At 41.3% G+C, this 26,680-nt stretch overlaps 1 protein-coding gene across 1 annotated transcript in view; it reads right to left on the bottom strand.

Moving 5' to 3' along the window:
• The window catches only part of LOC132590220 (acyl-CoA (8-3)-desaturase-like), a 56,391-nt gene extending 49,740 nt beyond the window's left edge, over nt 1-6,651 (bottom strand). Inside the window, exon 1 of the mRNA XM_060263185.1 lies at nt 6,376-6,651. Coding sequence (XP_060119168.1) covers nt 6,376-6,603 — 228 coding nt within the window. The 5' untranslated portion in view covers nt 6,604-6,651. The remainder of the gene's footprint in view (nt 1-6,375) is intronic.
• Between the last annotated feature and the right edge of the window lie 20,029 nt (nt 6,652-26,680).

The raw sequence follows: 26,680 nt of genomic DNA, 5'->3' as shown, positions 1-26,680 counted from the left end.
AGACAGAGAATTCCATCTATATCTCATAGCTAATAGCCACTGATGGACCTCTGTTCCATATGTTTATCCAATCCCCTCTTGAAGCTGTCTATGTTTGTAGCCGCCACCACCTCCTGTAGAAAAAAAGGGGGCTCCCTGAGTTTAAGCAAAACTATAATAGAAGAAATGTCAGGGTGAAACTAAATTATCAAAACATTTATATGTAATAGGAAAAACTTTTTGGCCTCTACTTCTGAGTAGACTCTACGTCTAAATAATCTAAGATGAACAATATAAATGTGCACAAAGGCACTTTAACATTCCAAAGCTTCTACCTTTAAACAGACTGCAATATGAAACACAAGAGAAACAAATTATTCCACTTCACAGTCTTGCATAAACATAAGAGAAGCCATGTTGGATCAGGCTAATGGTCCATCCAGTCCAACACTGTGTCACACAGTGGCCAAATATATATATACACACACACACAAACACACTGTGGCTAATAGCCACTGATGGACCTCTGCTACATATTTTTATCTAACCCCCTCTTGAAGCTGGCTATGCTTGTAGCCGCCGCCACCTCCTGTGGCAGTGAATTCCACATGTTAATCACCCTTTGGGTGAAGTACTTCCTCCTATCCGTTTTAACCCGACTGCTCAGCAATTTCATTGATTGCCCATGAGTTCTTGTATTGTGAGAAAGGGAGAGAAGTACTTCTTTCTCTACCTTCTCTATCCCATGCATAATCTTGTAAACTTCTATCATGTCACCCCTCAATCAACGTTTCTCCAAGTGAAAGAGCCCCAAGTGTTTTAACCTTTCTTCATAGGGAAAGTGTTCCAAACCTTTAATCATTCTAGTTGCCCTTTTCCCAATGCTATAATATCCTTTTTGAGGTGCGGTGACCAGAATTGCACACGGTATTCCAAATGAGACCGCACCATCCATTTATACAGGGGCATTATGATACTGGCTGATTTGTTTTCAGTTCCCTTCCTAATAATTCCCAGCATGGCGTTGGCCTTTTTTATTGCAAGCGCACACTGTCTCAATGTTTTCAGTGAATTATCTACCTGAAAATGTCAAGACGGTGTGCAATTAAAAAGTCCAACACTATGCTGGGGATTATTAGGAAGGGAATTAGAAGTGACATCATGATGCTGTAAGATTTGCCAGAACTCTAGCTACATCCTGGAGTTTGACATATCCTAGAGCATCTGCAATATCATGACATAACTTTCAGTTTTCTAGCCAAAGTGACATTGCATGCCAGTATGACATCAGTATGAATGTCCACTTTATCCCTCCTCCCCCACCTAGCCTTTGAGTTGCTGGCAGGCAATGGAGGGGATGCCTAGGAGGTCTCCCACTATGATATCCCTACCTGCTTCACAGTTGTTGTTGTGATACTGGGTTTTATAAAAAGCCTGCTACTGAGGGGATGGTGAAGCCCTACCAGAGATTAGCACGATTTGAGTGGGTGAGGTGCAGGGCTTTTTTTCTGGAAAAAGAGGTGTGGAACTCTCAAGAGGAAAATGAAGCACACAGGTGTTTCTCAGACATTTTTGAGAGGTCCATGAAGAGGTTCTGGAACTCCATTCTGCTGTGTTCCCCCATAAAAAAGCCCTAGTTGGGGGGAGGCATCTACACCTGCTGCTGCTGGCTTCATGGTAAAAAAAAAAGCTTTTGGGTGTTAATTCCTTGGTGCACTCCTAGGGTTGCCAAATCCTTAGGTGGGGGCAGAGGATCTTCTGTTTGGAGGCCCTCCCCTTGCTTCAGGGTCATCAGAAAGCGGGGGTGGATGGGAGGGAAATGTCTGCTGCACACTCTATTATTCCCTATGGAGACCAATTCCCATAGGGTATAATGGTGAATTGATTTGTGGGTATCTGGGGTTCGGGGGGGGGGACTGTTTTTTGAGGTAGACACAAATTTTCAGCATTCTATCCAGTTCATCTCTTCAAAACACCCTCCAAGTTTCAAAAGGATTGGACCGGAGGTGTTCCTATCCTTCGTTATTTCCAATGGAGGGAAGGCATTTAGAAGGTATGCATTCCCTTAGAATGTGATGGCCAGAACTCCCTTCAGAGTTCAATTTTGCTTCTGGCTCCACCTTGAAAGTCTCCTGGCTCCACCCCGAAAATCAACAGATATTTCTTGAATTGGACTTGGCAACCCTATACTTTCCCCAAGTGCTTGAAAGTTTGCTTGGCAGTGTGTGAAGATGGGACTGATGTAGGGTTCCCAATCCCCAGGTGGGGGCAGGGGATCCCCTGGTTTAGAGGCCCTCCCCTCACTTCAGGGTCATCAGAAAGCGGGGAGGGGGAGGGGGATATGTCTGCTGGGAACTCTATTATTCCCTATAGAGACTTATTCCCATAGGAAATAATGAAGAATTGATCCACAGGAACCTGGGACTCTGGGAGGTAGAGGCACCAAATTTTCAATATAGCATCCAGTGCCTCTCCCCAAAATACCCTCCAAGTTTCAAAAGGATTGGACCAGGGAGCCCAATTCTATTAGCTCTAAAAGAAGGTACCTCTATCCATTATTTTCTATGGAAGGAAGGTATTTGGAGTACAATTATGCTTGTCACACCCTTGTTCCTGGCTCCACCCCCAAAGTCCCCAGATATTTCTTGAATTGGACTCGGCAACCCTAGACTGATGGGCAGTTTGGTGCGGCAAGGAAAAGCAGGCACAACTTGTAGCCATATCAAGCTCGGAGCCTGGAGCCAGGGTGGGTTGCCCAAATGCTGGCAAATGCAATGGGCAGCCTCTTACAGAGCTTGCACAGCTGAGGGCATGAGTTTAATGTGCAGTTCATATTATAACTAACAGGCCTTGGTTATATTTTGTCTGTTTTCTTCATTTTTGAGTATGGGGGAAATACAAGAGATTTTACTGGATTAGGGTTGCCAAGTCCAATTTAAGAAATATCTGGGGGCTTTGGGGGTGGAGCCAGGAGTCTTTGGGGGTGGAGCCAGGAGACATTGGGGGCAGAGCCAAGTGCAAGGGTGTGACAAGCATCATTGAACTTCAAGGGAGTTCTGGCCATCACATTTAAAGGGACTGCACAAATAATGCCTTCCTTCCATAGGAAATAATGAAGGATAGGGGCACCTTCTTTTGGGGCTCATAGAATTGGACCCCTTGGTCCAATCTTTTTGAAACTTGGGAGGTATTTTGGGGAGAGGCACTAGATGCTATACTGAAAATTTGGTGCCTCTATCTCAAAAAACAGGCCCCCCAGAGCCCCCAATACCCGCAGATCAATTCCCCATCATTCCCTATGGGAATCGTTCATAGAGGTGCGTGATGGCTCTGGGGGCGGGGCTTCCCCCGCCGGCCAGCTGGCTGGGGGAGGGGGGAAGCCTGTAAAACCGGGGGATCCCCCTCTGGGACCTGGGGATTGGGAAGCCTATACTGGATAGCTGAGTCTAAAAATAGAGCTGAATCTACTTTGGTAGGGAAACCCATAGAGTGGGCCCAACCTCACTAAAAATGGAATTATAAAGCTATTATAGAGCTAGGGGACCTGAAAACTGAGATGTTTAGTGTGCCCCTAGGTCTGCTTACTGAGGACCCACAACATGCATCTGATGAAGTGGCAGTGGGCCCAAGCTTACAAAATCTTGTGCTAAAAATGTTAGTCTTAAAGTGCCACAAGAATCCTGTCTATTCTGCAGCTACACTCCTGTCTTTGGAAAGTCACAACCTCCCAGAGAGCTAGCCATGGGATGTTCCAGGTATTCTTGCCATTTTGCCCTTCAGGCTACAACAAATCAACCTGACAAAAATGATAGCCATGAAGTATTCAACTGAAATACAAAACTGCTCCCCACCAGGCATATTTTTAAGTGCTTCTGGCTTTGGAGATTACAGTTTATATAGAGCATATATCTGCACAAGTATTAATTTATATTGCAGCTGTAAGGCATACTTAAATGCTGTTGGCACATGGGTATTGCTGAGCTAAAATGAGAAACAGAGATTTCCACCCCCAGATGTGCAGAAAGGGTAAATTTTTGTCTGAGGCATAGACATTTTCTGGAGGCACTCTCACCCAATCTCCCTAGGCCTTGATCCCCAGCCAGTCACTGCTTTGGAATGAATTCCTTTTTTAAAAAACACACAAAACCTCTAATCTTCTGGGAATTATGACACTGCAGCAAAGCCAGTGAGATCCAGTTGTGCAACAACATCATTGCTCATAGAAAAAGGCTTTTAAAAATGTTTCTTGAAATAAGTTGGGTAGCAAAAATCAGTTTGCTCATATGAAATAGGTAAATCATGACAAGAGAATTCTTTAAATTACAATTTTTAAAACTGGAATTGGAAAACTGGAAATTTTTGGCTAGAAAAGCTGTCAGGATTGTAGTAAAAATAAATGTTATGTCTAATGTTTAAAAAATTAATTGCATTCCATTGACAAGCAGCTTATAAATGTTTTAATTAAGTAATTAAAACAAACTACTGATTACAACAATTTTCCTATTGATTTGTAAAAAGCTGACAGTGTTGTGTAGTAGTTACACTGTTAGACCATGACTTGGGAGACCTGTCTTCAAATTCCAACTCTGTGAAGAAACATTCTGAATGATCTTGGTTCTGTTTTTTCCTTTAAACCTGACCTACCTCATAGGGTTGTTGTGAGGATGAAAAGATGATGGAAAATAGCCATTTTATTCAGCCCTGTGTTTCTTGGAATACAGATTAAGAGTTTTTCTTGGAATAGAAAGGAGACTAGACTTAGTGTCTCAACTTTGCAAAAAAGGAAGCAACACTGTGGTTAAGCAGTTCCAAAGGTGACATTAGTCAGTGAGGTTGCTCAATTCACATGGATTAGAACAGGATTTCTGAGATAAAAAAAATCCAGAGTTTGAACTAGAACAGGGTGGACTATTTGTTCCAATGAAAGATATTTTGTAGTTGAAGGGGAAAGTTGCAAAATACATTAATGCCCTGAGTTTATTTTTTTTTTTTAAACCTAACCCATGGGATTAATTCAGATCAGTATATCCCCACTGGATCCTGCAGCACATCATAAGGTACACATAATATTTTGGGTTTATTTGTAGAATGACTGCAATATAGCTGGTGCTACAGATTCAGGGAATTAATGGAAAACACATACTTTTATGAAGAGATTACCCAGAAGCTGTTGGGATGCAGACATAAATTCTTTCAATATTTTCAGTTTAAGGCGTTTATAACCCCTTATTGTGGATGATGGAAGGCTGTTGCTGGAAAAAGTTTGCTTTTCAGCTTGCAATATTAAACTACGTAAATGTAGTCCACATTGGAATTGTTTAATACAAAGGAAAATAGTGAAATTCATGATAGCAAGGTCCATGGTCCTAAACCAGCAATGTGAATGGATAGTTATGCAAGCTTGATCCATTGATCATAAGGGTGAAAGGGGAGGGAGGAGAAGGGTCTGAAGGTAGTTCATTCATCTTATTGTTTACTAGAAGATGATAATAATTTCAGTTTTTTACATTATCCCACCTCAACCACCAATGGATGTATTCCATATAGCATTGCCCAGTTTGTAAATACTTACAAGAAAAATTGCAGACAGAGATACCCTTCTGGTTTTTTTTTCCACCATAAATATGATTCAGAGCATAAAAGTCTGCCGTCGATCTATAGCTCTCCATCCCATGATCAGAATCACACTCTCTACCCCAGAACCTGAATGCACCTGGGAACCATAATGTGCTCCCATACATTTGCACGTTGTGAAGTTCCTGTTCTAACTGGTGTGTATAAATGGAAAGAGATACTAAAGTGCTCTATTATGTGAAGAGTACAATCTCAAATGTACTGATCCTTGCTAAGCAAAGTCCAGATTCTAGGAAATTATACATTAAGACCCCCACAATAGCTTCAAGTCTTGCCGGCCCTGGACCCTCATAATCTGCTTTCTGCAACTTTAAAGACCACAGATAAATATCAAGCAGTCATGTTTACAACTCTTCATGATAGCAAGGTCCATGGTTCTAAACCAGCAATGTGAATGGATAGTTATGCAAGTTATTATTCTATTAGTCCCTATAGAGACTTACTCCCATAGGAAATAATGAAGAATTGATCCCTGTTCACTATTTCTCTCTCATAAACTTTCATACAAAAACACACACACACACAAAAGAAAATCTGAGTCATACATATTTAAAACAATTCACTCAACTTTATGAGAAAATCGTATTTTCTTTCGGCAGAATCACGTATGCATGGTCCTGCAAGGAATGACTGGACTCCTCATCCAGACACGAAGCAAGTGGTAGAGATCGCAAGATGTGATTCAAGAAGCTAAGCAAAGGGGACAATCATGAGAGTCTGCCTTAGACCAACGAAGCTTACTCTACCCCTTCCCCTTCTCACCGTGGCATCCTGGCCCGCATAGCTGCATATGACCCGGGAACCCCCCGGGTGCCTCTTGTGGAAACGGGTGATGTCGTAGACCCTCCTATCAATCACCAGCCACCGTTCGCGAGAGGCTTCTCCTTGACCATTGTGAAAGCTGATCTCTTCCCAGGTGAACAGACGCAGCGAGGGCAGCTCCACCCCAGGCTCAGGCGGCCCCCGTCCTTTCTCTTGCTGCGGCACCATCTCCACCGGCTGGGCGAGAGCGGGCAGGCCACGGGTCCTTTTCAATACCACCTCTAGGGCGGGGAACTCGCCAAGCCCCCAGGAGCGCCCCTCTCTTTCGGCACTCTATTGGCTAACGTTGCGGAGCGCAACCGCCTAAGGAGCCCATTGGCGTCTCCGCTCTGATTGCAGCGCTCTGAATTTCGCGCTGCTCGTGTCTCCACCCCACACTTTTTGCATTTTTCATTCCCCTCCCTCCCTGAAGTACTTTTTGGCGCTCCCCTAAAATCGTGGGAGGGGGATTCGGGTAGTTCAAAGTGTTGCCTTTCATTTTCTCGCAAGAAGGACCTGAGGGTTGGGCTTTAGCAAAAGAATGTGAACTGGGAATCAGACAATGGGTATTGTGATGGGAGGGGGGGGCGGGGCGGAACCCTTAATGATTTCCAAGAACCAAAGAGACACCTTTACACTGGTCTTTACTTTAGTATCAATGAGCGTGTACCGTCATCCCTCAGAAATCTATCAACCGAAATGATTGTGTTTCATGAAATGATGGGTGTTCATTCGGTCACACGTTAATCTCCGTTTCGCTTGTTTGCTGTTATTATAGTTTTATCTGCTTTTCAAGATTAAGCTCCACCCCATATGTAGTACTCCTCTTTCTTTACTTTTGCCCTACTTTCCTTTCTATATGCAGATCGTCTTAGTAATCAAAGCTTATATAGCTAATTTTCTTTAATAGCTAGGCATGCGAACTTTGGGTTTGTTTTGTATTGTTGCTTGCTTTCCCCCTTTAATCCAGCTACGATTTTCTTTGGACAAATTTATTGCTCTAATTAGTGGCCTCAGCTTCTTTTAAAGTGCTGTATCTTCACTGAAAACGACCTGCAGGCTGGATTGAATGCGTGCCTACTTGATGCAAAGGTTGCAGCTGGTAAGTGTTTAAGTATACACTTCCTCTCTAATGACTGGTGTCATAACAGTGCAGTGCTTGCTTCCTGTAAGGGCAGCATTCCTCCCTTATTCACAAGACACAACTTTACCAGAACCTTTTTGTTTGACTTTTTTTAAAAAAAAAATTAGGATAGACTTGGGAGCACCTGCCTCTAATGATGCACTGTCTACCCTGTTGCTTTAGACAATTAATACTGTTTATATACTATGCATGCCAAAATCACAGCTCCTGTTGCCTGCAGGAAAGACTTGATGTGGGTTGGATAGCATTGCTGTCCTTATGTGGTGAGAGACAAGGTTACCAACCACCTGGAGAGGAAAAAAAAAATGTCCTGATGCTTCAGTAGAGGCTTCTCCTGTGGAAATGGGCAGATGAAGCTTTTCATGGCAGGGAGGTAAACCACATCACTTGGTATTTTAAAAAAAATCCCATGAAACTTCTGTTAAAAGAATAGAGCCCCCCCCCCCGCCCTCTCTTCATAAGAACATAAGAGAAGCCATGTTGGATCAGTCCAACGGCCCATCAAGTCCAACACTCTGTGTCACACAGTGGCAAAAAATTTTATATACACACATACACTGTGGCTAATAGCCACTGATGGACCTGTGCTCCATATTTTTATCTAAACCCTTCTTGAAGGTGGCTATACTTGTGGCCGCCACCACCTCCTGTGGCAGCGAATTCCACATGTTAATCACCCTTTGGGTGAAGAAGTACTTCCTTTTATCCGTTTTAACCTGTCTGCTCAGCAATTTCATCGAATGCCCACGAGTTCTTGTATTGTGAGAAAGGGAGAAAAGTACTTTCTCCATCCCATGCATTATCTTACTGGGCTCCCCCCCCCTCCAGGCAGGTGGAGGTAATAGTGGTAATAGGTAATTTAGTGGTAATATTTAGTAATAGAGGTAATAGGTAATTTAGTGGTAATATTTGTATTGAAAGTTGTTGCACAGACTCACTAAAAATCAGATCTCTGCTTTCAAACCTGGAGTATCACTAGTAAATAAGAAGTTTCTATGCATGGTCGCACTTCATACTTTTAGTAACATGCAAACCAGGCCTTTGTGTATACAGGTTTCTGTACAGAGGACCCCTTCCCATAATGCAATATACATATTAGAACTCACATCTCTGCCATGTGAAGAGCACTGCCAGTTTCCCATCTGAGTCTATATATGTGTGAAGAGAGGTCTTGAAGAATGATATATAAATAAATTCCACTGTTCATATTAGGTTTCCCAACAGACCCAGAGAAAAATATCCAGTCTCTGTCTCTAGAAGCTTCATGTGTGAAAATGGGCTTAGAGTTAAAGACCATCATCCAGTAAATACAGAGGATTAAGCCACCTCTGATTTTTTCCTAGCAGATGCTCCACACTCCTGCAGTCAGGGCCAGACCTATTTATTTTGAAGATTTCAAATCTTGGAAGCTCTTGTCAGATCTCAGAAGCTGAGCAGGGCCAACTCTGGCAAGTATTTGGACGGGAAACCTCCTTGAAATAGCAAAGCTGGAGGGCAAGCTCTATTCAGCCCCCTCTCTGAATATCTTCCAGATCCCCAGAGGAGGTCAGTCATCAAAGGCTGACATGACTTCCAGGTGTGCGGACACAACACACACAGGTCCATAGGAGAGAATGGACTCCATAGGATAGAATGGAGAGATAAGGATGCTGCTGTGTTGCAACCCCAGAAAAGGGGTTTAAAGTTTAAAACCCTTTCTCTAGCATCACACTGCAGTTGGGGCCTGATATCTCCCTGACTTATGGTGAACCCACAGGGCTTTTAAAGGCATGATACATTCTGAGGCAGTCTACTTCCACATCACAACCATGGACTTCTGTGGTGGTCTCCCATCCAAATACCATACCATACCATACCATACCAAACCTTTAATGGCATAATAACCATCCAAATACTAACCTGGACTCACCCTGCTTAGCTTCTGAGATCTGATGAGTTTGGACACGCCTGGGCTATCCAGGTCAGGGCTTCTTATATATTAAACCTCTGTTAAAGTGACAGAACATTTTGTTCTCCAGGAAGCTGGCAACAGTAAAGACAACAAAACTGGCACAATATATATTCTGCTTTGTGACTCATATCGGGAGTTGTGAAGAAATGATTTTTTTCTATGGAGGTTTGAAATGAGCAAAACCTTCACTCTGAGTTGTAAAAGATTTTTTTCCTCTCTGGGCAGAGAACAGGCAGGAATCCGGGAAGTCCGTTTCATAGCTTTCCAGACATACCTCATCTCACCTTAATACAAATGCTAATAGATATAGCAGGAGATATATTTGTTTTTTTTGGGGGGGGGGGTAAAAACATCCCCTTCCCCAAGCAGAGAGCAGACACTTGGAGGCATTAAGAATAGAAAGGCTTCAGGGAAAAATGTCTGGAGACTTCAGGAAAGGCTTCACTGATCTGGCCTGACTGGGTCAGTGGGAGGGAAATGGGAGAAGAGAAGACTCAGGGGAGCAAGGAGGAAGCTCTTTCTTTGGGTGCTGAGTCCATGACAGCAGACAGCATTCTCAACTAAGGAGGCAGTTGGCCATGTGGCTGGCCTAAAGAGCTGGAGAAAGCTGCAAGGTAATGATAATTCTGTAGAGTTCTGTAACTTCCTAAGCAAAGGAGTCTATCCTATATTTTAACATCTGATAGGGCATGTATATAGAGAGGAGCAGAGTAACTGTGTTTTGCCCATTTTTAAATCCCTTGCTCAATCTGAAAAGTATGCTTATGTACCACATAGACCTCCATAATCTTGGACATTTAAAAGTAGTACCAGGGAAGGCAAGCAGTTGGCAAATGGCTATTCTTCCAGGGGTGAACAAGACAATATACTGTCCCTCTGGGGACATGGTGTGGGGCAGCAGGGGACACAGAGGCAAGACCTCAGAACTTGGAAGGCAAGCTGAGAGACCTGATCCTTCCAGCAGGTGATTCCAGCAAAGGTCAGGTGGTGGCGGCAGTTTGAGAGTGTGAGAGAGAGAGAGAGAGAGAGAGAGAAGCCTCTTCAGGTGTTGGGAAAACCTTGGAGTACAGGATGGAAGAAGTCCTGCAGGCCTGAGCAGGCTGTTCTGCCATAGGAGGTAAGTAGTGAATGAAGCTATCTCTCTCTCTCGGCTTGACTTCGCGAACGAAGATTTAAGAAGGGTGCAGTAGTCCACGTCTGCTGCAGGCTCGCTGGTGGCTGACAAGACCAATGCGGGACAGGCAGATCCGGCCAACAGTGGCTGCAGGGAAAACTCTGATTTGGGGTTGGTGAAGCTATATATAGTACATAATCAACTCACATTAAATCATATTGATTTTGTATGCCACGTGGTGAAAAGCAGCCTATGCAATTTAGGAAATAAAATAAAATTGATCTTTATATCCTTATATGTTTCTTTAGAGTTTTTAGCATGTGTCTTCCAGTTATTCTACATCATTTATATTTTTGTACTTAAGTGTTTCGTTTAATTCAGCTGCTTAAAATTATTAAATCTTTCAGTCAGTAGAAATGACAGGTCAGATACTGCTTCCAGTACCAAGCTGCCAAGAGACATTGGCAGCCACTCCTAAAGCTTACCTAGCAAGTAAGGTAGACCCAGTAAGAGTTTGCAAGCTTCTTACTAGAAAACTCCTTAGCAGGGTCTACATAGCTGGGCTTGTTAAATAACAACTAAGTACTGTTAAGTCTAGAGCCCCGTGGCGCAGAGTGGTAAAGCTGCAGTACTAAGCTCTGCTCATGACCTGAGTTAGATCCCGGCAGAAGCTGGGTTCAGATAGCTGGCTCAAGGTTGCCTCAGCCTTCCATCCTTCTGAGGTTGGTAAAATGAGTACCCAGCTTGCTGGGGGGGGGGGGAGTGTAGATGACTGGGGAGGGCAATGGCAAACCACCCCGTAAAAAGTCTGCCGTGAAAATGTTGTGATGTGACATCACCCCAGAGTCAGAAACGATTGGTGCTTGCACAGGGGACTACTTTTACCTTTTTTTTACTGTCAAGTCACATCTGACTTCAAAACCCCACAGCTCATGGGGTTTTGAAGGCAAGAGATGAGCACAAGCAGTTTCCAATTTCCTTCCTTCACACATTAGTTTTAATTGTTATAACCATCAAACATTTGGGCTTATTGTTAACATACAGTGGCAAGCATAGATGCTTCTGCTTTACAACCATGAAAAGGAATAACAAATGTTCCAAGAATGAGGCATTATCTTCTGTGACACTTTAGAGACAAGCACCGTTTTGGTGGAAAGAGTTTGTAGACTCAGTGGCATGCTTATCCTATTTGGTGCCCAGGACAGTTAATTTTTAACAGCCTCCTCTTCTATTTTTTCATCAAGTCAAGGCACAGCTGACTTATGACAACCCTGTAGGGTTTTCAAGACAAGAGACATTTGGAGGTTATTTGTCTCTGGCTTGGCCCTTCTTAGCTTCTGATGAGGTCAGGCTAGGCTGGGGCTATCCAGGTCAGGGGCCCTCCTCTATATACCATCTCTCTCTCTCTCGGCTTGACTTCGCGAATGAAGATTTAAGAAGGGTGCAGTAGTCCACGTCTGCTGCAGGCTCGCTGGTGGCTGACAAGACCAATGCGGGACAGGCAGATCTGGCCACCGTGGCTGCAGGGAAAAGTCTGATTTGGGGTTGGTGCTGTAGCAGTGCGATTCTTCCTCAGTCTCCTTTTGTCCTCAAGACCAGCTATGCGTGCGTTCTCAAAGGAAGAGACAGCCTGGTGGATGGTGTGCCTCCATGCTTTGCGATCTGAGGCTAGGTCAGACCACTGGTGATGGTTGATGCGACAGGTGCCAAGGGATTTCTTCAAGGAGTCCTTGTACCTCTTCTTTGGTGCCCCTCTATTTCGATGGCCGGTGGAAAGTTCGCCATACAGAGCAATCTTGGGAAGGCGGTGGTCCCCTCCCCCCCCCTCTATATACCATACCAAACCTTTAATGGCATAATAGATTCAGATAAAAATACACAGAATATAAAATTTTAAACATTGGAGATAAAATCAAAATGAAACCGAGCTTAAAGATGCATTCAAACATGGTCAGAATTAAATTTAAGGATGTCAGCCAGAAATTTTGCCACAGCCTCACTAACCACCCCCTCAGTATCACTCAATAAATAATAACAGGGTGGTAGAATAGACAAATCTGGGGGAAAAGAAAGCTTGCCAAATAAATCTTTGCGGAGGTTGTGGTAAAAACAACAATCAAGCAATATATGCTGGATTGAGTCAGGAGTATTCGCTCCACAGGAGCAAAGTCTGTCGGCTAAAGGGACTCGCTGATATCTCCCTTGTAAAACTTTGGAGGGAAACGCATTTAGTCTAGCCAACATAAATGCCCTGCGATGACTTGGAGTGGTTAAGTCTGATAGATAATTGGGCATTTTGCCACAGAAAGCATAGAGACCTAAGGAAGCTGGAGAGCAAATATAAGGGTCAGTTGGCCGTAATTTCGTTTCCTCCGATTCCCACAGTCTCAATTTAATACATCTGAAGATATATGACTCATCAGAGGTAGAAAAATCATCCACCTCTAACCCCAATTGGTTGAGTTTGGACAGATGCACTGCTGTCCAGGATGAAATATATGGGTCTCTTTTCATACAATCAAGAAGGCTGTTGGGATCTGTTCTAAAGTGAATTTTGAGCCAGAATTTAAACACTGCAATCCAGGCTTTTGTCTCCACCAAAGACTGACCCACTTCAAAGCAGAGAGCAAAGTAGGACACACATTTTGGCAAACCAAGAATTTGTCTAAAGAATGAGGCTTGAATGCCCTCCACTTTCCTGGTAAAAGCTGAGATCCATATAGGGATACCATAGAGAGTTTGGGCAAGCGTTTTGGCTTTGAACACTTTAATAGCTGCTGGAACTAATTGGTTGCCCCTTGCAAAGAAAAACTGTTTAATTTGAGCAGCTGAACATTTAGCCAAGTTGACGGTGTTGTTACAATGTGAAACCCGGCTTAACTTGTGATTAAAAGTGATCCCCAAGAATTTAAAAATTTTTGTTTGCTCAGTTGTTGAGTTGCCAATAAACCATCTCTGTGGGCGCCAGCAATTTGAAAAGACAACTACTTTAGATTTGGCATAGTTGATAGAAAGTGAATTACAATTACAGTAGTCATAAAAGGCATTCAAATACCTTTGCAGGCCCACTCTTGTACAAGAGAGGATGGTAGTGTCATTGGCATAAAGTAATAAGGGGACCGCTCGGCCTGCAAGTTTAGGAGGATGACCGTTAATAGGGTTCAAAAATTGTGCCAGGTCAGTTAAAAATAAATTTAAAAGATGCGGGGCCAGCACGCAACCTTGTTTAACTCCCTTTAACACTGGGATTTTACTAGTCAAGTCACCGCTAGAAGAAAATTTCACTTGGCAAAAGGTATTAGAATGAAGTTTCCTCAAGAGAAACAGCAGACGGGGGTCCATTCCCAGGTAACCTAGCTTGATCCATAGTTGGGCTCTATCTATTGAATCAAAAGCACCCTTCAAATCGATGAAGGCAGCGTATAATTTTTTTGACCCAGTATGCATATATTTTTCAGCAAGGAAGGCCAGTGTGCAGCAGTGATCCATAGCAGATTTGCCTTTGGAGAAGCCAATCTGTTCAGGACCTATGATGTTGCCTAGGCGCATCCAGTCAGTTAATCGGAGTTCTAAATGTTTTGCATACAATTTGCCCACTATAGATAATAAACTAATGGGGTGGAAATTTTCTGGTAATTCCACCCCCCCCCCTTTTGTATATTGGGATAATTATAGAATCAAGCCAAGAGTCAGGGATGGAGCCATGCAGATCGATAAAAGAGAACAATTTTGCAAGGGGCAAGAGCCACCAATCGGCAAACTTTGTGAATACCTCAGTGGGAAGGCCATCAGGGCAGGGTGCTTTACCCGCTTTTAAATCCTCCTCTATATGACAAAATTATTTTTCAGTAATAATCATGAAATAAAACTAATAATAATCGTGGCCAGAAAAGAAACACAGAGAGTGAAAAGTGTTCTTTTATTTAACTTCATGTATATAATCATGCTAGTAAAAAAAAAAATCAAATTCCAACATGCTATTCTATCATGAGAATGAGGGTCGTGTAGTAGTTAAACTGTCAGACTAGGATCTGGGAAATACAGGTTTTAATCCCTGCTTGGGCCATGGAATCTTGCTGGATGACCTTGAGCCAGTCACACTGCTCTCAGATAGCCGCAGGATCTTGTCAGGTCATGTCAGATCTCAGAAGCTAAGCAGGGTCAACATGGAGACTGGCAATGGCAAACCACCTCTAAACATGTCTTGTCTTGAAAACTACAGGGTTGTCATAATTCAGCTATGACTTGATGGCAAAAAAAAAAAAAATCCATCACACCACTCATGTTTTGAACAGGCATTTGGGAGGGCTTCTGTTTTCCATTTTGAAGCCCAAGAAATTATCATCCCAAACATCTACGAGGCATTTTTGAGAGCTAGGAGTTTACCTTTGTACTAACTTTTACTAACTAACACTAGACAAATCATCACAAAATAGTGATCATAAGCTTCACCAGACTGGATGTTATGAAATACACACCCCTTGAAAAAAGGTGCCCTCATCTTCCATTATTTCCAAAGGATTAAAGTCAATCCAGAGAATCTCTGCAGTAGAAACAGAAGGGGGGCATTTTGCAAGCCCAGCAGAACCACTGCAATGTACAGAGTACCCAGCAGTACCAGCCCTGAGGTCCAAGGTGAAACTTTTCATGTAATGTAAGTAAATAACATCCTATTAAGCTGAAGCTGGTTTAGGTAGCTGGCTCCAGGTTGACTCAGCCTTCCTTCCGAGGTCGGTAAAATGAGTATGCAGCTTGCTGGGGGGAAAGTATAGATGACTGGGGAAGGCAATGGCAAACCACTCCGTAAAAAGTCCGCCGTGAAAACGTTGTGAAAGCAACATCACCCCAGAGTCAAAAATGACTGGTGCTTGCACAGAGGACTACCTTTACCTTTTAAGCCTCAATTAGAGGCACAGGACATTTTTTCTCCAGGTAGCTGGCAACTCTCTCTGGAACTGGTTAAAAGCACCCCTGGCTGCAGCACACAATTCTATGCATGTTTACCTGACAGTTTTATTGAACTCTTTGGGGTTTATTTCTGAGCAGAACTGCTAGCTATGAATATTAAAGATCATTAAGATTTTCACCCAGGTGCAGATATCTTGCAAATTGGGCACTACTGCAAAATATTTGTTACTAGAATTGCATGTTTAATCAGAAACTAGCCTCAATAAGATCAATGGGATTTACTTCTAAACAGGGCTTTTTTTGTAGAAAAAGCCCAGCAGGAACTCATTTGCATATTAGGCCATACACCCTGATATCACTGTTCTTTTGCACAGGGCTTTTTTTTGTAGAAAAGCCCAGCAGGAACGCATTTGCATATTAGGTTATATCCTTGACACCTAGCCAGCTGGAACTGCATTCCTGTGCATTCCTGCTAAAAAAAAGCCCTGCTTTTAAATAAATGTGTATTGGATTGCAGCTTTATGCACACACTTGCCTAAACATAAGCCTCACTGAACTCAGTGGGGATTACTACTGAACATTTATGGCAAAGGATTATGCTGTTTCAGAAGAAAAGAAAGAGTGTGATGGAACCTGAATGCAAAAACTCTCTACTATGATTTAATCATTACCTCATCCAGTCTCAAACAAGATCAAGGCAATTGACTAAGAACACAGCCATTAACAGACAATTTCTGTGATAACTTTCTGGCAACCCACTTTTTACCTAATGACGCATACAAATCTCTGTGGTTGGGGGTGTTTGGGAGGAGAATGATGGACATAGGCAGACATGGATGTGTGCCGTGCGACAAACATTATATTTCTTTTGTCTGCCACCTGCTTTTTCTTCTTTCCTGTGTTTTGTCTGAGCATTACAACTGAGTCCCAAGTCCAACTTGGCTCCAGATGGAAGGCGTAGTCTCCTGATGTTAGGTCCTCCTCTACTTCCAGCTCTGTGCTATGTTCTCCTGTTGCTGGCCCTGCACAAGCTCTGGGAGTTAGGGTGCCTTTTCCATTCATGCTTCCTGTACATATTGTACAACCCACTCTTTCATGTTGCAAAACACCTCCTTTTTTATATCTTCCCTCCTGCCACCAGCAAAACTGCTGTAGCACCCTCTGCCCCATTCTGTAGGTGATGTTAAGCAGAGGCACTCTGCAGTGGTGGTTCTTGGGCTGGGCTCAGAAAACCGCTGTCTCCCTTCCCAACTGCTGTGCTCACAGCTCCATTTAATGCTGAACTGGGTGTGCCTAAGCTCATTGAAATCAGTGGGCTTAAGTGTATTTAGAGAACTGTAGTACAACTCTTCTGAGGGTGTTTTCACACATAGAGCTTAAATCTGTTTAATGTGAAGATAAAAGAAAACCATGCTGCACCAGAATTATGTAACTCGTTAAGTAGTTCCTTAAAGGCAGAATTACACATTGCACCCAAAACAGGGTCTGCAAAAGGCTTCTGCCAGAACTGCCTTCAGCCACGAAGAACTGCATGATGTTCATGCATATAGATAAATGAGTCATTTTAAGATCAAATAACTCTCTTCAAGAAATAGAGTTAATCCACTTACAAATGTACTAGTGAAGGATATCCAGAAGGCAGTGGATGTTGCTAATTGTCATGCAATTAATAAAATATTTTTGTGTGTGAAGATGCTATGAAACCTCAATATGTAGAAATAACACCGCAAGATGTGATAGTATGGAAGAAAATTCTGACCATGGCTTTATTAACATTCAAATAACCTGGAATGTAGGACAACTTCTGAGTCAATGTATCACATTTCCCCCTTGGTTTAGTTATAATGTGTTTGGTTTTTGATGACATCATCTCAATTACTCTGGATTACACCTCTTCTGAGCCACAGAGTGGTTGTAAAGCTGCTCATGATTTATCACAGACATAGCTTAATGGTATTAAGGAGGGAGGTCTTTTCAAGTCATTGGTCCCATATATATACAGAACAGGCCTATGTATGCCATATAAACTCTGGCATGGGAAAAAGCCTAGTAAGCAGCACCTTAGATTGCTACATTCCAAAGGAGAAATGGACAAAACTAGATGATAGAAAAGATTATGGTAGACTACTCTGCCAAATGCAAAGGGTACAGAATCATGGACATATACATACAAGGTCACCATCAGTTCCTATACTTTAGATCATTTCCTCTCTCTCTCTCCCCACCATGAGTGCTAGACATGCTTTCAACAATCTCTCTCCATTCTCACTTAGCTAGCTGGCTAGAAGACTTTACTCTGCCTCTCTTATTTCGTATGTAGTTCTCTTACAATAAATAATTTATTTTTGTTTTTTCAGTAACAAGCTTCATGGTGAACTTATTCTTTAAGTAGCAAGATGATAGAATTCTGATGTGCAGAGACTGAGTTCTGTTTTCACTATGAAACGCTTTGCTCCCCATTTCCACACATTAAGTCCAAGATCACCAAATGAGCTTCAGCACAAAATGGGAATTTGAGCCCAAGCGTCCCAGATTCTACAATATGATTACTTAAATTTGACTGTGCCATTTAAAAAGTTTTTAAAGGACCAACCTGGATAATATAACCCAATTAACCACCTTACCCTAACTCATAATGAGGCTGACTCAGTTATTTCCTCTAAAGAAGTTTTTTTTTTTTTTTTACAAAAATTAGATGAAAATGCAAGTTGGTCAATTTCTCATTTTATCAAGGGAGATTTTTCAGTTGCCAAAACCATCATACAATACATAATTATCAATTCACCTAACCTAAATAGTCATTATCCAGCCTTACTGTCTGAACGCTGTCTTCTGATCTCATCCTCCATACCCATGTCTGAACTCCTTTCTATGTTCCACCTCCTTTCTATGTCTGAACTCCTTTCTATGTTCCCCAACTTGAACACAATAAATACCACACATCTAATCTTCCCCCTCCCAGTCTGTGCTACCTGTAAGCATGGACCTGATACCAAGTTACCAAGACTACTTCAGGGCTTTGCTATCAGAGTTAGAACAGTACTTACCTGCTGGCTGTGCTAGGTTCTAAAGCGGAGATAAAATGAGTGGTTGGCAGGTGACCATGCTCAGCATTGTCTCAGCTGTGCTTGGAGTCAGAGGAAGGTCTGGAGTTAGAGCACCCGAAGAGGAGGATCATAGGCAGGGCCCACAACTGACTTTGGTCCAGAGGTCTAGGTAGGTTTACCATTTTCCCAGGGGCAGTGAACAAACTCCAGGCTCTTTCTAGAGCATTTTGTGTTGCTAGCAACATGATACCACCACTTCTGGTGTGCACCAGAATTGATGTTGTTATGCCGCCAACAATGCTGGCCTAGATCTCTCCTCATTGCTGGTAAGTCGCCCCAGTGATCAGCAGGGCTCAGGTTGGTAACCCTAATTCCAATAAGAACAAGGGACAGGAAAGTATGACATCATTTTCCAGTACAAATTGGAAGTATGATGCTCTAGGTATACATACATCTTATGGGGTTTTACCATAGAGATGGATGAATTCCTGGAGTGTCATGGCATTATTTCCAGGTACAGACCAGAAGTAATATCACAACCTAGATGTTACTCCCTACCTCCAAATAGGCTCCTTTCAGTCGCCAACACTTAGGCAGCAATCCTAGGTCTAGGGAAGCCAAGAAGTAGATAGCTGTGGCAGACTTATAGGCAAGACAGGACAGTTCTGTACAGTTCTGAATTAGATTATGGCTTTGTCTTTGGTTCTTCCTTGCATGAGACTTTGGGTCTGGCTAAGTGCTGTATTTTTGCAAGCAAGAGTAGATTCCTCAATGCACTTTGCCTCAGAAATCATAGGTGATTTTTTTTCGCATCTAGGATACCAGCTCTAAAGCCTAAACGTAGAGTACCAGAGTCTGGAAGTGGTACAGATTGTTATTTGAAGAGCCAGGGCTTCTTGCCCTCACAGAATGAAGCAAAGCTCATGCCTTACTGTATTCTAGGGGCTGGGTTTTGTCAGATGTCAGATGCTTATCATGGACTTGACTGACAGTTACATTAGCTTTTATGGATGGAAAAAGATACTTAATGTGTGATTTTGTTCTTGTTCCTTGCTGTTACGAACCAACCACCCTCATTATGGGTGTTGAGTCAGAGGCATCAAGGATATCCTTTATAAAGATTTGTGCACAATGTTTAAGTATTGAATTTTGGATTAATGTATGCTGCATACAAAATTCTTGATTGGTTTCTGCAATAAATGGTTTCAACTATGAGGCTTCTGGCTTGGGAATCGTGCTGAGCTGACTGGTCCTCTGAACGGGGACAGTCTTAAGCCTCTGTTCAGGGTAGGAAAAGGCTTTCTTTGGCCTTCTGCCTACATTTCTCAGTTAGAGATTTGTCCAGGATACGCACAGAAACTCAGAGGAAGTTAACCTTGGCTGATAGGGAGCTCTGTTGGGGGCTCTTTAGAGGCTTTGAGGGACCGCCGGAGAAGAGTGGCGTTTTTCATCATCTACAGAGGCTTATAGAGCCATTCAATTGGCAAGCTTGACAAGGTCCTAAGCTCTTTTGGGACTAATGAACATCTGATATTTGAAGAGACCGAAGCTAAGCTGGATATCAGTGCAGAGGTAACTGATTACAATCTTTCGCTCCGGGACTTTTTTAAGGCAAACTAAATAATTTTGGAAGGTGCGAAGGAGTGATCTAGAAAGAGGGGAAGACAAAGAAAAGAAAGATTGAACTTTGTTAAAATAAGGACAATGCTAAAAATTGGGAAAGAAGTATTTTTTTGAAATACCTGTGGTCATCGACAAAAGCATCAGCGTCACAGCTCTGCATTCTCTACAATCAACACAGGAAGTACGTCAAAGATCGTGAGACTTGGATAACATTGAGGATGAGACTTGGTGCCTAGCAAAGCAGGAAGTAACAAGGGAAGTGAGACTAACAAAGACTGTGAGATTTGGATACCATTGAGAATGGGATTTGCTGCCTAGCAAAGCAGGAAGTAACAAGATAAGAGAGACGAACAAGAAGGCCTACTCTAGGATTTTTTACTATAGAGAAATTGCGATCGCCATTTTGAAAAAAATAAAACTTTTAACAATTAATATCTAAGCCCAGGAAGGTCGTAGAATGGCGAAATTAGGCTTATTTAAAAGGGCAAGTTCTAAGTTATTGAATCTGCTGTTTGGATTTTGATTTTGAGATGTTAAAATTTTTGTAGGCTTTCTTTGATGTCAGAGTCAAAAACAACACGTGCAAGAGCTCTCTCTTTGGAAAAAATGCAAGACCAATTAGAAGTGATGGAAGCTAGAATAATGAAAGGAGTTGACAAGATGTTAACAGCCTGTAAAAAAGAACTTAAAAAGATACTGGAGATCTTAAAAAGGAAGTGGAAGATTTTAAAAATGACGTGGTGGTGGTTACAAAAAAAGTCCAGGATGTAGAGGAGAAGGTTAAAGTACATGATTCCACCTTGCTAAAGCTGCAAGAGAGGGTGACAATACATGACTGCAGAATGATGGAAACTCAAGTTTGTCTGAGAGGAGTACCTGAAGGAAAGGGGACTGACTTAAAGGAATATATGGTGAAAATAATTGCTGACTTTTTGGAGGAAGATCCTGAAGGGACTAGAAATATGTATGATAACATGTACAGAGTTAACTCATCATGTGCCAAGAGCAAAAATTTGCCAAGAGATATAGTTATAAAATTTATGTCAAAAGACATTGCAGGGAAAATTTTGAATAAAAATTTCCAAAAGACTCTGATAGTAGGAGGGAGCAGAGTCAGAATAATGAAAGAGTTGCCAAGACAAGTGATAAACGATAGGAAAACGTACAAGAAATTGACATAGAAATTGCATGCTGATGAAATAAGATATAGATGGATAATACCTGAAGGCTTGAGTTTTGAGCTACATGGAAGGAGGATTACAATCACAAATGCACATGAGTTGTCTAGTTTTTACGAACAAAATAAAGACTTCGCAACATGATGGATTACAAATTATTATCTTGGAATGTAAATGGACTAAATTCACCACAGAAAAGAAAAGCAACATTTCATTGGATTAAAAAACAAAATTGTAACAATTTGTTTACAGGAAGTTCATATACAACAAAAGGATTACAATTTTTTATGGAATAAACAATTAGGACTGGAATTGTTTTCATTGGCTGAACAAAAGAAAAGGGGTGTGGTTTTTTATATTAATCAGCAATTAGAGTCAAAATTGGTATTTAAAGATAAAGATGGAAGATATATAGCAGTAGAGATAATGATTAATGGGGAAAAAATGTTGTTATTAGGACTGTATGCACCAAATGCTGCAAAAGATGCTTTTTAAAAAGACATTATCAGACAGTTGGATGAAGTGGCTTATGACCAGATCTTGATGATGGGAGATTTTAATGGAACAATACAGAATAAAATAGATAGATCTGGCCAAAAAAGTAATAATAAGAAAGGAAAATTGCCAAAATCGTTTTTTGAACTGGTTAAACAAGAAAATTTGGAAGATATTTGGAGAAAATTTAATCCTGAAGTAAGAGACTATACTTTTTTTTCACCAAGACATAATACTTCTTCCAGAATTGACATGTTATTTGGGCCTCATAACTAAAAAAGTAGAGATTCTTCCAAAGATAAGTACGGATCATAATCCAATATTATGGGCTACAAAATTGCAAAGAAAAACAAGAAGATGGAGAATAAATGAAGATTTGCTACAAGATAAAGAAATTGTAACATTTTTAGAAAATGAAACTAAAGGTTTTTTTCCCAAATTAATGACAAAGATGATATAGAGTTCCAGATGGTATGGGACGCTTACAAAGCTGTAATGAGAGGAATATTGATTACATCAAACAATAAGGATAAAAGAGCGAAAGAAAAACAGAGATTGGACATTCAAAATGAGATAAAGAAAAAAGAAGGGGAACTGAGAAAAAGACCAGGGAAAAAGAAAATTATAAGGGAAATTACTATATTACAAACTCAAATGAGACATTTGTTGAATAAAGAAGTAGAATGGAATTTGAAAAAACTGCAACAGAAATCTTTTGAGGGTGTGAATAAACCTGGAAAGTACTTAGCCTGGCAATTGAAGAAAAAGAGAGAAAGTAAAATTATTAATAAAATTTTGGCTGATGGAAGAGAGATAGTAGATCAAGAAGGAATAAGAATACAATTTTAAGTATTATGCTAATTTATTTAAGGGTGTGAAGATAAAAAAAGAAAAGACTGAAGCGTATTTGCAAAATATTAAAATAGCACCCTTAACTGAATATATGAAGAAAATTTTGAATTATCCAATTGAAAAAATTGAAATTGAAGCAGCAATTAATGCAATGAAAATGGGAAAGGCACCTGGGCCAGATGGATTTGCGGCTAAATTTTTCAAAACCTTTAAAGAAGAATTAGTACCAAACCCAAAAATTAATGACTATGATAAGAGTAAGAGGAAAAATACCAAACACTTGGAAAGAAGCTGTAATTTTGTTGATCCCCAAGGAAGATAGAGATGTTACGAACGTACAGAACTACAGACCAATTTCATTATTAAATAATGATTATAAGATATGCACAAGAATCTTGGCAGAACGACTTAAACAATATTTGATTAATTTCATAAAGGAAGATCAAGCAGGATTTCTCCCTAAAAGGCAAATAAGAGACAATATAAGAACAGTTGTAAATATTATGAAAAACATCCAGAAAAAGAAGTCGCATTATTTTTTGCGGATGCAAAGAAAGCCTTTGATAATTTGAACTGGGACTTCATGTTTGCAGTAATGGAAAAGACAGAACTTGGAGAACACTTCATAAGAATGATAAAAGCAATATATATGGAACAGTGAGCAAAGTTGTGTATAAAAGCAGACCTCACAGAGAATATGATGATCAGTAAAGGTACAAGACAAGGTTGTCCGCTTTCACCATTGTTGTTTATAATGACTCTTGAAATTTTGCTGATGCAAATATTAGATGATAAAAAAATAGAAGGGCTGAAAATTAGAGGATTTACTTATAAATATAGAGCGTTTGCTGATGATATAATGTTTATAGCTGAAAATCCTATACAAGTAATGCCTTTGCTGTTAGGTAAGATACAAGAATATGGAGAGTTGGCGGGACTTTATGTTAATTAAGAAAAATCAAAATTTTTATGTTAAAAACATGCAAGTAAATAATCAAAAGGAATTGCAGAGACTGATGGGATGTGAAGTTACTTCTAAAGTAAAGTATCTGGGCTTGGAGAGAACAATGAGGAATACTGATTTGTTCAAAAATAACTATGAAAAGCTATGGCATAAAATGGATGAATATATGGTGAAATGGAATAAACTTAATCTGTCATTGCTGGGCAGAATAGCTGCAATTAAGATGAATATTCTGCAGAGAATAATGTATTTGTTTCAAACCATTCTGATTGTGAAAGATAGCAAACAATTTAATAAATGGCAAAGGAAGATTTCAGAATTTGTATGGGCTGGGAAGAAACCAAGGATTAAAATGAAAATTTTAACGGATGCGAAAGAGAGAGGAGGATTCCAGCTACCAGATTTAAGACTATATCATGATGCAGTTTGCATAGTATGGATAAAAGACTGGATGATGCTGTTGAATAAAAAAACTTTTAATGTTGGAAGCTCATGGAAATAAATTTGGCTGGCATGCTTATATGTACTATGGGAAGAAAAAGATGGATGGTTTTTTTCTCACCATTATATTAGAAATAATTTGTTAAATACATGGATGAAGTACAAGAAATATGGTGATGAGAGAAAGCCATTATGGATAGTGCCAGCAGAAGTAATAAAAATAACAGCTGAAACCAGTGAAGAGAGAGGATTGTCATACAATCAATTGCTAAAAATACAAAGTGACAAAATAGAATTGAAAACTGCTGAGGAGTTGAATAAAAAATATGATTGGTTTCAAATGCAACAAATAAAAAGCCTGGTAGAGAGTGATATCAAAACTGAAGGAATAAGACGTGAGCAAACAGAAATGGAAAAATTTCTGCTTGGAGATAATGAGAAATTAATTTCAAAAAAATATAAGTTACTGTTAAAATGGTCTACGGAAGATGAGGTAGTAAAATCTCAAATGATTAAGTGGGCAATCAATGTAAATAAAGAAATACAGATGGATACATGGGAGTATCTTTGGAAGAACTCTATGAAATTATCAACATGTCAGAATATAAAAGAAAATTGTTTTAAAATGATGTATAGGTGGTATATGACTCCTAAAAAAATGGCAAAGATCAATAAAAAGATGCCAGACAGATGTTGGAAATGTAGAAGACATGAAGGCTCTTTTTACCATATGTGGTGGACTTGTGAAAGAGCAAAAAAGTATTGGCAGATGATTCAACAAGAAATTTCAAAGATCTTGGGATATGAATTCAAGAAAGTAGCAGAGACTTTTTTATTGGAATTACAAATGGAAAAATTTCCAAAAGAAAATAGAACTTTGATCTGGTACTTGCTTTCAGCAGCTAGGACACTGTATGCGCAGTTATGGAAGCAAGAAAAAATACCAGAAAAATAGGATTGGATTGTAAAAGTTATAACATGGAGTGAGATGAACAAACTAACAAGAATCTTAAGAAACTATGATTTGGAAGTGTATGGAAAGGAGTGAAAAAAGCTTAGATGTTATGTGGAAGAAGAATGGACTATAAAAGGATATTGGACAATTTTTTGATAATGATAATACTAGAAAAAAGTAGAATATGAATATACGTAGGTTCTTATGGTTTAAGGGTACCTTTAAATGTTAGTATTTTAAGTATATAACTTCGGCGGGAGTCAAGTAATGGGGGGAGGGGGGACTAGAAAATAGCATATGGAATAGATAAAAAGAAGGTATTAATGGATATGGTTATCAATAAAATTATGTTTACTGGGAAAAACCCCTTGTAGGTCCTGGTACTCTGGGGGAATGGAGGAAACCTCTACCACCGTCAGACACAGTCTCTCTACTTGTGGAGGAGGCTGAGGCCCCTAGCTCTTATCCTACGGTTGTGGTCACAGTCCTTATCCTGAAAATAAATTGCGCTGCCACTCCACTGCACAAAAGTGTCATGGTCCACCAACCATTCCAGGCTAAGCACGACCTGAAATTTGGCTGCAAGGGTGACCACGAACAATCGCGGTTTACAATGTTCCCCCACCCCGAGGGCACAAGGTTTGGTGCCTTCCATGCAGGGCTTCCCTCTTATTGCCTTTCCATCCATCTGTTCAACTACTAATGGATTGGGCAGGGGGGCGGTCCTCAGCCCCAGGGCCTTCACAAGGCTCGGGGAGAGTACCTCTTTAGAGCACTCTGAGTTCAACAACGCCCTCACACAGGAGAAGCACTTAGTCACAGGGTTCACTAGGGTGCTTGGGACATAATATAATGTTGTTAGCCGCCCTGAGCCTGCTTCGGTGGGGAGGGCGGGATATAAAAATAAATAAAGTGTCTGAAAGTCTCACCCGAACTGGTGCAGCTGTCATGCGGACCTGCTGTTGCGCGCACTTCACAGCAGGTCATTGTCATTTCCTGCCACCTGACCGTCGTTGTCCTCCTCTCCGGATGCCTCGGGTGTGGGGTCATGGTATGGCAGCGCCACCACCTTCCCTCTAGCAACCACTGACCTGAGTTCTCTCAGCTTCTTCTTGACACTCGCCTTATGGGGGTTGAAGTCACTGGGCCCCTCAGTTTGTTGGGGCACTCGCTGGTGAAATGATTTTCACCCCTGCATTTGAAGCACAGCTTTGCTTTAGCCCTCCGGTTCCTTGGGACACCGTCGGCTCCATCCCCCATTTGGCATCTCCTTGGGGGGCTTCTCCTTTCCATAGCGCTGCCCGCCCCCTTGTTGCTTGCGGTGCAGAGCAATGATCTTGTGGCAGTCCTCAATTTTGCAGGCTAGTTGGATCCAATCCACCAGGGTGTGGGGCTCTCCTGTCTTGAGGGCCTCCCCGAAGACATTGGAATTGAGCCTGCGTTTAAACTTCTTGCCCCTTACCCCGTCGTCCCAATGGTGGACCTTGGAGTTGAGGGCGCAGAGCTCACTGGTGTACTTTTGTACAGACTTCGCCCCTTGCCTCAGGTCTTGAAGCACCGAAATGGCATTAGTTTCCTGCAGGGGGTCTTCGAA

Source organism: Heteronotia binoei, chromosome 21 (genome assembly GCF_032191835.1).
Source record: "Heteronotia binoei isolate CCM8104 ecotype False Entrance Well chromosome 21, APGP_CSIRO_Hbin_v1, whole genome shotgun sequence".
NCBI classification, from domain to species: Eukaryota; Metazoa; Chordata; class Lepidosauria; order Squamata; family Gekkonidae; genus Heteronotia; species Heteronotia binoei.
Note: the sequence above shows the minus strand (reverse complement) of the source record. Positions and strands in the feature narration are given on the sequence as shown.